This window comes from Gossypium hirsutum, chromosome D11 (genome assembly GCF_007990345.1).
Source record: "Gossypium hirsutum isolate 1008001.06 chromosome D11, Gossypium_hirsutum_v2.1, whole genome shotgun sequence".
Taxonomy (NCBI): domain Eukaryota; kingdom Viridiplantae; phylum Streptophyta; class Magnoliopsida; order Malvales; family Malvaceae; genus Gossypium; species Gossypium hirsutum.
In genome coordinates, this window is record NC_053447.1 from 52391051 (window position 1) to 52406629 (window position 15579).

Below are 15579 nucleotides of genomic sequence, written 5' to 3' on the forward strand. Positions count from 1 at the left end.
CAAAAAAGAGCAATGTCGGATATAATAATTAAAAATTGAAGGCAGTCCAAGTAAGGTCATATTCGGCGCTTGCAAAGTCCAGCATTGATCACATATATTTTGACCAAACAAAGAGAATCACTTGGGATTTTGGCAATTATCTATATTACCTTTTTCTGAGTTTACTCTTTTACCCTTTTCTGCTTAAATAATGAGGTTGTTGTTCTTTCACTTTCATTTTTGTTTTTGTTTTTAAAAGAATAAATAGTTATCATTATTAATTTGTGTATTTGTGAATTTCACTCTTCATTGTGATGTGAGGTCAAGCATCCATTTCCTTTTTCTTACACATTTTTATAATTGAAAGTCCAACAAAATATTTACTTTAATTTATTTCCATTTTTTAAACTCATTTTAGCATTAAAGTTTTTAAAATTATTTAAATCATATCAATTTAGGTTATTTTTCAAATTCAATTTATCAAAACAAATTTATTTCTATTTTTTAAAATTATAAAAGGAAAATAATATTTTATATAATGTTTGGTGATCAAATTTTCATTTTATTTACAAAAAAAAATTGCAAATAGGGCACATGTCGTTAATTTGAGATTAAGCAATGTTTCTATATACTCATTTTAGTCACTTAACATTACTAAATTTTCATTTTGATCACTTATTTTTTAATTTTTTTTAAATTGAGTTTTTACAAAAACATAGGATTTTAGATGGAAAAATATTATAACTTTTATAACCATGAGTTCAGAAATGAAAAATGAGTTTTTACAAGGAAATCAGTCAAAGATAAAAACTTGGAGTTTCATCTTTGTGGTTGATTAACTCAATTTTCTTAAAAACTCAAGTTTTTCTTTTTCGAAAAAATAAATTAATTTTTGAAAAAATAAAGAAGAAAATGAGTGGCTAAAATGGAATTTTACTTAAGTGACTAAATGGGTGTACAATAATATTAACTAACACCAAATTAGCGACGGGCGCTAAAATGAAAACATTTTGTATCGACAATGCCCTATTTGCAAAAAATTTTAGTGACCAAAATGAAATTTTATGAAAGTTGGGTGCTCAACTATATAATTTATCATAATAGAAAAGGTAATAAGGTAAATTAAATGCTGGAAAATTCAAAGAAAAACGAAGGGCATTTATGAAAAGTCATTATAAAAGAACTCAATCATGTTATATACATTCTTTCTTGCTCGCATATTTTTGTCTCTCTCTCTCATAGTTGTCTGCTTCTCTCTCTTACCATTTTAACAGCTCATTCTCTGCATCAGCTTTTCTTTAACAATGCAGGTAAGCTAAATTTCTTCTTCTCTTCATGTCTTCTGTGTTTAATGAATCTAAAAACTGGTTCTTTTTCGTTATTCTGAATTAAAAATGTTTTCTTTGTTGTGTTTCTGATGTTGGGTTTTTCAGACAAGAACTGTACAAGTCAAGAACCTGTCAGATCTAGCTACTGAGAGGGAGATTCACGAGTTCTTTTCTTTCTCTGGTGAAATTGAGCACATTGATATCATAAGGTATGTCATTCTTTCCTTTCTTTTCTCTTTTTTTTTTCTGGTTTTTCTTCTATGAAAGGGTTGTTGAGTAATGAATGTGTTTGGTGGCTGAGAAAATGTGAGAAGATGAAAGAAAGTTGGAATTTTGGATCTTAAGTCTCCCTTTTGTGGGCCAAAGTTTATGTTTTTTTAAAAATTGAACTTCAAAAAATAAAAACAAAAACTTGTGTTGAATTTTGACTCTTTTTTATTGTTTATTCTATGTCAACTAACCTGGTAGGTAAGGGCAGCTTTGGATTTTTTTTTAATTTTCATTTTTTGTTGCAATTTTTTTCCATGTTTTTGGATAATTTCAAGGGAAGAAATTTGAAACAAAATTTGGGGTTTCTTTGGGTGTTCTTAAAGGCTAAATGGGCAAGAAGTAGGGGTTTTCTGGTTAATTTAGGTTGCTGTGTTGTTTTATGGTTATTGCAGTGAAGCTAGTCAATCAAAGACTGCATATGTTACATTCAAGGATCCGAAAGCTCTTGAAATCGCCTTGTTATTATCGGTTCGTGCTTAATCCGGTTTAACTTTTCCTTTTGTTAAATGGAGTGCTACTGATGAATGGATTTACTTTTCTTCTTGCCTTTGTAATACTCAAATATTGGTTACATTATCAAGCAATGCCTTTCCTTTAATTTCGTTGTTTGAACCGAGATTTCTGAAGTTATCCCAAAAGTAGGTTGCTTATGCCTTCTTAAAGTAAATAAAGTATTAGAACTGGTTGAATTGCAATAAGTAGCTTCTAAAGTAATTCTTAAATAATAAAGCAATGTCAAGTTGGAAAAGTTGCCTGATTTAATATCCTTGAAGTTAATTTTTCCTCACAGGATGATTTATATTATAAGAAATAATGATGCATTTTCATGGTTGGATTCGAGCTAAACTTCTTTGATAAGAAACAAATAAATTCGGATGCCCCTAGTAAGACAAGTCCCCCATTGGTTCCCTCTTTTTTATCGGATACATTAGCCATGTCAGAACAAATTGAAATCCTTTCCTTCTTGTTTCCAAATTTCTGAACATAATCTTTAATCCCATCAGCTGTATAAGTCTTTGATGTATGGTGTGCATTTATTAAGATTTTCCGTGTTTGTGTTTTCTGCACAAATGACTGTAGGAAGTGACATTTGTAAATCTTGTTGCTGCAGGGGGCAACAATCGTTGACAAGATTGTGACGATAATTTCTGTTGAAAATTATGTACCAAAACTTGAGATTCATGTAAGTTGACAGAGAGGTTTTGCTTTCTATTTTTAATTGCATTTAGTGAAATTCATATATATTTTTTATTGCAACTTGTCTAGGAATCAAGAGCGGCGGACAACATTGTGTCTATTGCTCCTGCTGGGCATAGTGCATCAAATGATGAGGTACAGATTTTAAATTTATATTGCATAGAAATATTTCCTAGTTGCATGGGCTTACTAAGTACGGTAAAGAGACAGGAAAAACAGGTCGATGTGTCATGCTCAATTCGTTTTGATGTATATAGCTGGTTTAATATGATATTGTGACTAGTTGTTTAGCTGAATCAAGTAGATTTTTAACTTTCAAGTTCTCACAAAAACTACCGGATTAAAGAAAATGCAATCCGGAACTTTCATTCACTTGATAACCCTCTACTGCCACAATGATACGGAAGGAGGTCAACCGAAGATATACCAAATTCCTGCCTTTGCCCACCCTTTCTGCCATGTTTAACTAAGTCAGAGCAAGTGGTTTCTTTAACTAGATTTTTGCCGTTTGAATCTGAAATTAATAGTTTAGTTTACGACTTGGGTTGTCGGTCTATTTCAGCAGGGCAGAACGAGTCCACCTGGCAGTGGAAGAATGTATGTTAGTAGGGCGCAAGATGTTGTTGCTAGCATGTTGGCCAAAGGTTCTGCCATACGACAAGATGCAGTTAACAAAGCTAAGGCTTTCGATGAGAAACATCAATTGAGAGCCAGTGCATCTGCCAAGGTCATGTCGTTTGACCGGAGAGTCGGGCTGACTGAGAAACTGACTGTAGGAATCTCAGTGGTTAATGAGAAAGTAAAATCAGTGGATCAAAGGTTGCAGGTGTCGGATAAAACAATGGCTGCAATATTTGCAGCAGAGAGGAAAATAAATGACACGGGATCAGCCGTCAAATCTAGCAGGTACGATTTCTCCTTCCCAAAACCATGCAAGTTCAAAGACAATAATGAGGGAAAAAGGGGGTTACAATCCTTCTAACCAGCTTTGTCCCTGTGTTATCATAACATCGAGGTACTTCGATTTATTCTGGACAGGTACATAACTGCCGGTACAGCTTGGCTAAACGGTGCGTTCAGCAAAGTTGCAAAGGCTGGGCAGGTTGCTGGTACAAAAACCAAAGAAAAGTTCAACCTAGCCATGTCAAACTTGACAGCCAAGGTATGTCATTCCAGTAGCACTCTGAACCTAAGAAACAACGGTCATGTTCCATGCTAATCATGCCTTTAATTTTGTTGGTGTGCAGGATGGAATTGCAGTGTAAGATGGAAATTTATGGTGTTAAGGTCGCATGGCATCTCATCGGATGCCTTGTAACAATGTTTCATCGGGTGGAGATTCTTGTGGTAGAGTGCACAAAGTTGTGTTCAGTTTTGGGTATTGTGGTGTATTTGATTTGAGGTTTTGTTTACAATATTATTCTTTGATTAGTAGAGGGTATTGTGTTGTAATTTTCAAGCCTTTTAGATTTGGTTTTCAGCTCAAGAAAAGGAAAAAGAAGCTGTAATTCATGTTAGCATTCTGCACTCTCACTCTTTTTTCTGTTTTTAAGTTTTCTGCCTTAAAAGACGAGACCTCAAATTGCAGTCTTATGTTTTTCTAGATTGATGTGAAATTGAAGCTCGACTAAAACTCCATCTCAATTTCAGACCCAAAATAAAAACAATCAGATTACTAGTCTTCATTTTATTAATTTTTTTTTTTTAAAATGCCTTAAAAATTCAATTAGATTGGCTTAATTCAGTTACGTGAAGTTGGGTTCACTGGGATGAGATCATTATTCTTTAACTAAACTAATAATATTTTATTTGCATTTTCTAACTTTATATAAAGTTAACTTAATTATAATTAATAAAAAAATATAAATATAAACAATTTTATAAAGGGTTATATCATTTAATTAAATGATATAATTTTGATAAAAAATTTATCTTTAAATATTGTATTACTTTTTTGGTCAATAATATATTGTATTAATTTATTATTATATTTATTACTAAATATAATTAAATATAAGTAATAAATTAAACCAAAAATGTTTCCAAACTTATTAAAACTATATGTTAAAAGTATTAAAAGTTTATATGATATTTAATTTAATTTTTGGCATAAATATTTTTTTTATTTTTTCTCTCGTTCATTTCTCATCTTCTCTCACTCATTAATTTCCATCTCTATCTCTCTTAGGGATGACAAAATACGACCCACCCAATAGATTTTAAATCGACCAGCTTCTAATGGAGTGGATTTTTTTAATAAAAAATGCAAGGTGGTGCAAGGTGATTTTTTTCTTTTGGATAATGGGTATGGAGCGGATATGATAATTGCTTGCCCCGCCCCGCTCAACTATATGAAAGTATCATTTTATCTTTGTATATATGAACAATTAAAAGGGTAAAAATGTAAAATAAAAAATAATGTATTTTATGTTTAAATTTTTTTTGAAGAATTATGTTTAAATAATTACTCGACTTTAAAATGATTGAAAATATTAAAGATAAGCAGTAAAAAAATAAATTGAAGCTAAGCGGGGTGAGGCGGAAATAGATACATCCAACATCCATAGAAGTGATAGTAGTTTTCAAGATTATGCATCCATAGTGGAGTAGGGTGAGTGGTGGAGTAGAGCGTGTTAATTGTGGAGCGGTGGTGGAATTAACAATATCCACCCATTCCAATCCATTGTCATCTTTAATCTCTCCGTTATAAATGCAACAAAATACAACATGCATCATCTCAATTTTTTTCCCTCTCTCAATTCCTCCTTCCTTCGTTTCTCTCTTACCTAGCCAACATAGACACCCAAAAATATTGCTTTCTATGCCTCAATTTTACATTTAAGCATGTTGATGTGTTGTTGATGTGGTTAAGGAAGATGAGAAGAACAAGAATTGATGGTGCTAGTAGGAGTCAAGATTTATATTTAGTCTTACCAAGAGCCTTCCGGTGACTGAGAGATGTATATAGGTATTAGTGGACAAGTATCTTTTCCTTCGGTATTCACTGGATGAGTAATGAGTTCTTATAAACACATGTTGGTATGTACTCTTTAAGCATGGTCCTTAAGGCACGTGTTATCTTGTTTAAGTCATCTAGTTTGTAATGTTGGATAATTAGGCGGGATTTTTACTCTCTTCCTAGAAGTGGACCTTGACAAGGTGTACGTTTAATGAGGTCTTTGATAGAAGATAATGGGAGTTGGTTAATTGTGATGGGGTGTATAACAATTGCCCCCACCCTAAGTTGAAGAGAGGTTATAAAGTGAGCTTCCCTGAAATTTCTTCTTCTTCTTTTGTGCGTGTGAGGTGTACGTGTGATTGTGGTTTGGATAGATATTTAAAAAGGTGCACGTGAATTTGACCAAGAGAATGTATCATTTGAGTGGCCAAAATCTATCGCTTTATTTGTTAGGATTGACATGTGTCTAGTTTTTATTCGTCATATTAGTCGGTTCTCATTGATTGGGGGAAGAGAGAGGTTATAAATTTGAAAGTTAGGAGAGTGTGAGGCATTTTGGTTAAGCCATTTCATAAACCTTTCTTTTGCATCATTCTTTGTGTGATTTCTAATAGTTTTTTGGGTTGGAGGCTTTTGTGCTTTAGGTGAGAAATTTGCATTTAGGAAAAGGGTTTTTTCATTTGATAAGAAACATTTTACCTTATATTTTGTATTATGATTATAGATTTGGTTGCGATTTAGGTAGAGGATAGGGTAGATGAATTTGTCTTTTTTTCTAGGGCTTATAGCTATTAGGAGTTTCGATTTGACAATAGATTTGAAAATTGGCTACTTGGGATTTGAGTTAGAGAATTCAAAATTTGAGTTCGTTATTCTAGATGGACCATGACATTTAAGTGATACTGAAGATTTGGTTTTGGCATCATCTGTTCGAAGCACGGCTTCATTTATCCTTACCTTTGTTCTTTGCAAGGGTATTAAAGTCGTACCATATTGCACTTGGGCAACTAACGAGGTATGGGTGATGGATATTAGAGGCTTTCTTCATTGAATGTAGAAAGCAAGGGGAAGAACCCTTGATAGAAGTGTCCCAAAAATTCTACCTTCTAACTTTAAATATTGAACCCCGCCAATGAGGAATGATATATTTTAAAGCATGCCCTCAACATGAGTCAATTCTAATAAATTTAGCTTCTAGTAACTTGCATTTAGATTGATAAAAATTTATATGATGTCGATGTGGTTAATGGAAGATGAGAAGAACGTAAATTGATAGTGTTATTAAGAGAAATCAAGGTTCACACTTAGTCACGCCGAGGGCCTTTTAATGACTAAGAGCCATATAGGTACCCTAGGGACAAACGGTCTTTCCTCGAGCATTCATAGGATGAGTCATGAGTTCTTATGGACACATATGTTGGAAAATTAGGCGGGATCTTCACTCTTTTCCTAGTAATGGACTTTGGCGAAGTGTGTGTTCATTGAGGTCTTTGGTTGAATATGATAGGTGCTGGTGAACTATGGTGAGGTGTATAACAAAGCATGTTTCTCTTTCTAGTATCTACGCATTCACCCTGATTTAAGGGGGAACTCAAAATTTAGTGCACATTTGCAAATCTTAGCAGTGGTGGCGCCATCTTTGGTTGTGATTATTATTCTTTTTTATCTAAAAACTTTACCTACACAAACCACACTAACAATTGTTGGTTGTATTGTCCTCAGTTTTGCAATGTTTTGGTGGTCATGGCTAGATGTGTGAAAATGATGACTTGAATAATTTAATAAATTGTGAAGGGATATTTTGGGAAGATGGTTTCTTTTGCTATTCTTCATTGGAGCCGAATAGTCATTCTTAGGGTTAAGTGTTGGATGCCTATTAAGTAATTTCACACAATAAAGTAAAAATGGTGAATCATGAGTAATAACATTACATTGAACCAAACAAATAAAAAAAGAAGAAGACAATATTGAGAAACACACAAAAGAAAACAACGTTGAAAGCAATTGGACAGCCGGAGAGATGCAAAGAAAATGGCATCTGCCTATTTTTAATTGCAAAAAAAGGTGTAGAAAACTGGTTAAGCAAGCTTTACTTCTTTTTGTCTGGCAAATTAAACAACCAAAAATTGACTTCCAACCATTTTTTTATTATTTCTTTTACTTTGACAGTTGGGGCTCATGTTATGTGGGATGCAAAAGTCAAATCACATAACTCTTACAACAGAAAATTAAGTCAATATCTAGGCTGGTTAGGTACTTTTTTGGGAGGGGGTGGTTCATTAATGTTGATTATTAATTTTTTTAATTCGTGTATTTGTATCATCGATTTTTATAATTTTAAACAAACTAATAATTTGAATTAAGTAGATTTTGAAATGTTATATATTTTTTTTGAGTTTTATATAAAAAAGAAAGAAAATATGAAATAGTTGGCTGACTTGGTTTATAATTTTGATGATGAGTTTTATTTTCTAGTTTACGACACGCCAAGCTGACAAATTGACATCTTTACCTAGAATTGCAAGCGAAAAGAACATGGAAACATGTTAAATCCCCAACATTAAATCATTAAGAATGAAAAGAATAATGTATAATGACTATATCGCATATCCGTTGCCATGAAGTCTCCATTCACTCTATTTTTTTATATAAAGTGTTGTCATGTCACCATTTTTTTTATTAGTGAAATTTCAATTAAATAATAAAATTTAATTCAAGGAACTGAGTTTAAAAGTTCCAAATTAAAGGTAAAGTTAAATATTATAAAAAGAAATAAAAAAAATGTTGGGTATTACGTCCAGCTACATGCATGTGAGCTTCGCAAGTTGCATTATTTTTGGCGATTTATTTCAAGAAAACTGGCGTTTTTATTTATGTTTTCTGGGACTTCCTTTATTTTGTGTATTCATAGCGCTGTAACAAGAAAAATATCATTTGGATTCGTTAATCTAAAATCGATAGTAATCCAGTGTCATACATTGGAGTTGGGTGTTACTTCTCCTTACTTCTATTCTTATTTGAATACATCATTAGGCAAAAGAATAAATGAAATATCCTATTCTAATCTCAGTAAAACCACAAAGATAAAGGTCACAAATATTATTTTAAAATATATTAGAAATAATAATATCGTATTACAATTATTTTTACATTGGTAAAATTACTATGGAAGCCCTTGTATTAAGAGGTGGATTGTATTTTTTCTTCTCTACTCAAAAAATGGATAAATTAACCTCTATTAGTTAAAAAGAAAAAAGAGGTGTAAAGTAACCCTTTCGTTAAAAGTTCCTGCCATATGTTTTGTTAACTAATGACTTGGTTTTTAGTTCTTTTTTATATGAGTGAACGGGAAATAAATAATAAGTTAGATTAGGTAAAAATATCATGAAAGCCCTTGTACTAGGAGTTCGATTATATTTGCACCTTCTACACAAACAAATGGGCAAATTAGTCTCTATATGTTAAATCAAAGAATAAATTGATTCTTCTATTAAAGATTCCTTCAATTTCTACTATTAAGTAATGAGGTCAGTGACAGAGTATCCAAACAGCAAACCATGTGTACCTCTTGTTGACGTGATATTTTGCTAAGTCAATAAATATTTAAAAAATTTAAAAAAAACTTTTAATAAATATTCTATGAATCACATCCAGGTTGAGTTTAGAAAAAAATCTAGATAATTATTAAAAAATATTGAAATTAATTAAAAAATATTAAAAAACTACGTTCATAATGAACTTGGACAAAATATTGTCAAGTTTCAAATGAGGCTACACAACCATTTGTCAAGGCTTATTCTGAAACAATTTATTAAATAATTATACTATAACACCCCAACCCTGGCCTAAATGATATGACCAGGTTGGAGAGCTACATTAAACCATTTCTGGAAAATCCAATTTTTAGTAATGAAGGTCAAACAATTCAAAGTCATATAAAGGATTATAAACAATCATAAAATCTAGTCATTAAAATCAACAAGCTTAGAAAGAAGTAACTATAAAAATATTGATAACATAATAAGATAATTGAGTAGAATGACTAAGCTCTCGATACGCTGACCCGATCAAATCTGTGGGTTACCTGAAATCCAAACATACAAATAGATGAGTTTATAACTCAGTGTGCAACTTAAGTATACAACCAACAAAATTATATATATGTATCAGTTAGATATTTGATTTCTCTTTACTCAGACAATTCTCTCAAATCGAATACAGAGTCCGAAACAGAAGATATGCAAAATAGTTGCAAAACAAATCAGATACAGATGTAGATTCCTACCACCATTCACTACACGCCATCTTCGATTATCTCAACACACCATATAGGATATCAAGTACCCATCCAGCCCTACACACCACTTAGTGTTGGTATGACATGTTCAGAATGATTGCAGACTAGCTACTATGCAATAAATCGCTAGAACCAAATTTGCATGTAGCTTAACCACCAGAATCAACAAAAAAACTAATGGTTCACACTTCCTCCTTTATCATAAATCCCAACCCAATATAGTTATTCAAATGCACATATAGTTATTCAAATTCAAATCATGTGCACATTAAACAAATCATGCTGAATTAACATATATTACAATGAATACAAGCACAGATAGCAGTTTATTCATCATTTGGTCATCATATGACAAGTTATTAAACTTAATTCAGATCACACGAGCCCTACAGTAGGCCTACGTTCAGCTAGAACGACATCTCGATTTTTGGCCCACATGGTTGTATGGATTCACATGGCCTGGATGGCAAGCTGTATGGTCTACATGGCCTAGCACAAGCTCGTGTGGTCGAATTTCTTACCACATACGACCTGTAACACGACCGTGTGACTCAAAACAGTAAGTTACATGGCCAAGCACATGCCCGTGTGACTCAGATGCCAAAAATTCCCTTACATGGCCTGGACACACACCCAAGTCTCTGGCCTGTGTGACTCTAATTCCAAAACAGTGAGTTACACGACTTGGACACACTCTTGTGTCTCTGGCCCGTGTGACCCTAATTTACAAATAGTGAGTTACACGGCCTGGACACACACTTGTGCCTCTAGCCTATGTGACTCTATCTGCAAAACAATGAGTTACATGGTCTACCACATGGCCTAACACATGGTCATGTGACTCACACGGCCATATGGCATCGACAACCATGGATTCTGACTTCTGATGTTTGTAGAAATTCGGGTTTTCATTACACACTTGGTACGATTTTGACGTAGAAGCAATAGAGATGACCCCGAAACCTAAAAATGACAACCAACTATCCCATTCAGAGAAATTAACTGAGTCAAAATGTTAATTTAACCAACAATTCAGAATTACGTCGAAAACTTCAACACACAAACTCCGAAACAAAATTTGTTCACTTACCGACGAACAACATCAACTAATCGAAACTAAAGCGTTGGAGGAATGCTCCCTTTAATATTCTCGCCTAAATCAACAAACCAATTGAAAGATTAATGGAGAACTCATACAATTGGCAGTATTATTCAACAGAGTAGACGAAATTTAGCAAAAATAGAGGAAACAACGGCAACACTTACACTAATAGTATTTCAATTGAACAACGACAAACGCAAACTTCTTGATTATACTTGTCGCAAGTCACAGAGACAAGCAAAAAGGAAATGCATAGAGAGAAAAAAAACGGTATTGAAAGAAACAAGAAGGGAAAAGAAGAAAAACAAACGTAAAATGAAAAAGGAAGAGGGAAAACAATTTGATAATTTAAAATAACTAATTTTTCTTATAGGTTAGTAAAAAAAAAATATGTTCCCTTCTTGCTTACATAAAGACTCAAACATAAGACCATAGAGTATATAGAAGCTTAACCATTGAACCAACAAACTCATTCTTGATACAAGTTAACGTAGAATCAAACTTAAGTCGAAAGCTCACGAATAATGGTTATATCAAAATAAAAAATTAAAATTCAAGAAGGAAGACTCAAACCCCTGATCTTAACCACCTAAACAGAGTACTTAGCCACAAAGATTTAATTATAACAAAATTTAGCAATTAGACATTCAAATTTTTGGGGTGTTACATATACAGAATTATAGAAAGTTGTTTAAAAATTATAATAAATTATAAATAATTATTAAAATTTTAAAAATTAATAAAAATTATTATAAAAGGTTACTATTATATATGTGTGCAAATATTTCAATTATAAGAAACTAATAAAAAATATTAAGAAGGGTAAATTACCAAAATAGTCACATTTGTTTACCTCAGGTTAAATATTCTTTTTTATCAAAGATTCTATCAATTTCTACTATTAAGTAATGACATGGATGACAAAGCAACCAGACATTGACACGTGATGTGTCATGTATACTTGTGCTGACATGACAATATTTAAAAATTAAAATATCCATTAAAAATTAATTATTTAAAAAAACTCGCATCTAGGATAAACCTAAACAAACTGTTTTTTGAATTATTATAAAAATTTAAAAATATAGAAAATTATTAAGAATTACAAGAAATTGGGAATAATGATTCATTTTTAAAAAAATTATTAAAAATTATAAAAACTATATATATATATGTTTAAAGAATTCAAATATACATACATACACGCATACATATATTTCTATCTTTTTAATAAAGATATATTTTATTAATCAAGTTGATAAGTGCTATTTTATTATTTCTTATAATTCTTAATAGGGTAAACTATCAAAACAATCACTTTTGTTTACCTCAAGTTACATTTTAGTCACTTATGTTTGAAATGTTACATTTTTAATTTGCTATTTGATTTAATGTATAAGGACTAATTTGTCCATTTGTTTGAGTAGATGGGCCAAAATACAATCTAACTCCTAATTCAGAGGCATCCATGGTACATTTACCTAATCCTACTATTTCCAAGTCACTTATGTAAGATTTTTTTTTTAAAAAAAAGTCATACTTGGCAACACATATAAATAGAATTTTTAACAAAATGACTAATTTATACTTTTTTCTAACATATAAAAATTAATTTATCCATTTTTTGAGTATAATGTGCAAAATAGAACTTACCTCCTAGTATAGCGGGTGTAACTTTTGCCTACTTACATGCATATTTCAGATAATTATCCTTTTAAAAGTTTTCAGAACATATAATATCAAAATTATAGTCTAGGTTATGAGTGGTATATCTTGGCATTTGGTTTGGAGTGCTATTTCATGGACCATGTTCTTCTTGCTATAACTTTTTCTTTTTATTAAATCCCATACATTTTTTTTTGCTAATATATTTTCTAAAAAGTATGATTGAATTCAATTTGAAAATTTATTAACAATTTATTTTTTTATAAAATAATAAACATTTGTAAAAGGGTGTTTTTAATTTTTTTATATTTTATGTAAAATTTAGAAAACTTCATATAATAACGTTTGAACTTAATGCACTACTATAACCTTCAATATTTTAATATTACTATTTCAAACAAAGCCTCATTTGTTTTTATATTTTTTTAATAAACATATTTGTTGCATAATTTTTTTACCCACATTGTAGCTGTATCATAATCTATATTATTTTTATAAATATATTTATTACATAAATACTATAATATATAATATATTAATTAAATTTTCTATCTTAAACAAACTCTTATATATGTATAAACCAAGCAAAAAGATTCTTTATTTGATATCCAAAATATAATAAAGATAACAAAATTCCATAAATAAAAGACTCAAAGAGACAAAAGTCCCCAAATAAGTATTATGAGATTACTATAGAAGCGTATTTTTTTATCATTAACACAATGTGTTCGAATAAAGAAAATTTTGAACTATCAAGTGCACAATTTTCTTGATTACTTGCAAATCAAGCAATGAAAAATAAATAAATAATAATATAATTTAAAATCTTAATATATGGTTTAAAATTTGTTCAATTCAATTTATTTAATATAGATAAGCACATGTAAATATATAAAGAAAATTGTCACACCGAATTACTATGTAAAATCCTTTACCATTATTGAATTTAGTGTCATAAATTAATTGATATAAACTCAATATAAAACTAAGCTTTTTATCTTTAAAAAAGGAAAACCTAAGCCTACTATGTAGGCGAAAATAAGTAAAAGAATATATTTAAATATTAATTTTTTTAATATTTATTATATCAGTTTTATATATATTTGGGATTTGTGATTACCTTTCCTAATAATGTTAATGATAATTTTTTTTATAATAAAGTAATAATAGTTTTTTAAGCATATGTCTCAATTTGACCTCTAGATTATACTCGTTTTTTCATATTAGTATCTGGGTTTTTTTTACCTAAAATATGTCTCCGCTATATATTCTAGTCCAAATGTTAAATGGTGTTAAACAAAAAAAAGGCCAATGACATTGTGCCACTCAGTTGAATGGTATTAAGGTCTCTCCAATGTTTGAGTTATCAAATATATTATTTTCATTTTTATATTTTATAATTTTCTGAAAATATTATATTTTTTTATTTTTTTATACAAATGCTTAAAACTACACATAATTCCTTCCCAACCCTTCAATAGGAAGATAAATTAAATTTTGACCTCGCAAAAATTTAAAATTACCCTTAAGAGAAAGAATAATAGTATATATACAATCGATGAAATAGTTTACATAATAATAATAAAATGTAAAATATATTAAAGTAAAGTTTTTGTTGGAGTGGTAAATGTAATTTTTTGTAAATGTTGGCAGCATGGGTTCAAATTCACCACATGTAAGATTTTTACTAGTTTTGTTAAAATATAAAAAGACAATAGTATCCTCATAATAACATAACTTATTTTAAATATGAAAGGGCATTTTTATAATTTCTCATACTAAATTGATGTCTAGTTGACTCATGACACTTACTCAAAAATAGGATTAAATAATAGTATAAATAAGTCCAAAACTAAACACATGTATTAACAACTATTTTTAACAATAAATTCTAACTTTTTAACATATATATATTTTAACAAATTGATCACCAAACTAAACCTATATTGTAACACATGGTTTAACAAATATTTTTAATAAACAGTAAACAAATAGTTAACCTTACACATGTATAACAAACATTAAGCAATATAAAACTGTTATAGCAGACCTTATAGCTTGCTAATGGTTAGTTCGTAAATCTCAACCTGGCAAACTATGCACCTTTTCACCTATGAACCTCAACCTAGCAAATTATGCATCTCTGTTAACACTAAGGTTATATGAGGACCACGTGGAAACTTAGAGTAATTAATTATTAGTCACCCTGACATGTCCCATCCTAGGACATCACCGTCACTACTAAGGGTATCAAAATAGACTTCCACGTCAACAATCTTAGGACACGTAGCCAAATTTGTCCTCCACTATAAAAGAGCTATGCAAATAGCTCACAAACTCCATTTGTATACAAAGTATTTTTCAACCCTTCTATAACCATTCATTAGTTAGTTAGACACTCCCGTTATCCAATCTAATTCAAGACCCCTCTAGTAGCCACTTCATTAGTAAGGGGGCTCCCACATCAAGATTTATTGCTTCCCTTCCACTACTTTAGTTTTTCCTTGAATCCTAGACGTTAGGAAATGTTAAGAGACGTTAGGATTTCAAGTTTTTTGTTGATCAGGCGACACTCGGAATTGAACTGGGGAATAAGGGATTTGTAATCCCCCGCCTTATCGCTCGGCCATGTCACCAAAAGGCTACAAAAAAAAAGAGTATCTCCCTTTTATTTTTCATTTTTAGATCGAATCTATACATTCAATTGGTTATAGTATCTCTAGACACACAATATCTAAAAAATTTTGATGGGAATCGAAATCACCAAATAAAAATTCTTACG

At 30.7% G+C, this 15579-nt stretch overlaps 1 protein-coding gene across 2 annotated transcripts; it reads left to right on the forward strand.

Annotated features, from left to right (window-relative positions):
• The first annotated feature begins 1156 nt into the window (after window positions 1-1156).
• On the forward strand, window positions 1157-4365 carry LOC107913460 (binding partner of ACD11 1). 2 transcript variants are annotated; one of them, XM_016842048.2, is made up of 8 exons: window positions 1157-1289; window positions 1413-1516; window positions 1970-2045; window positions 2689-2760; window positions 2844-2909; window positions 3337-3680; window positions 3813-3936; window positions 4022-4365. In XM_016842048.2, exons 1-8 carry the CDS (start codon window positions 1284-1286, stop codon window positions 4037-4039), a joined length of 810 nt encoding a protein of 269 aa, XP_016697537.1. In that variant the 5' UTR covers window positions 1157-1283; the 3' UTR covers window positions 4040-4365. The 2 variants fall into 2 exon arrangements, with proteins under 2 accessions (XP_016697537.1, XP_016697538.1); XM_016842049.2 differs by having other exon boundaries at window positions 3340-3680.
• The last annotated feature ends 11214 nt before the right edge of the window (window positions 4366-15579 follow it).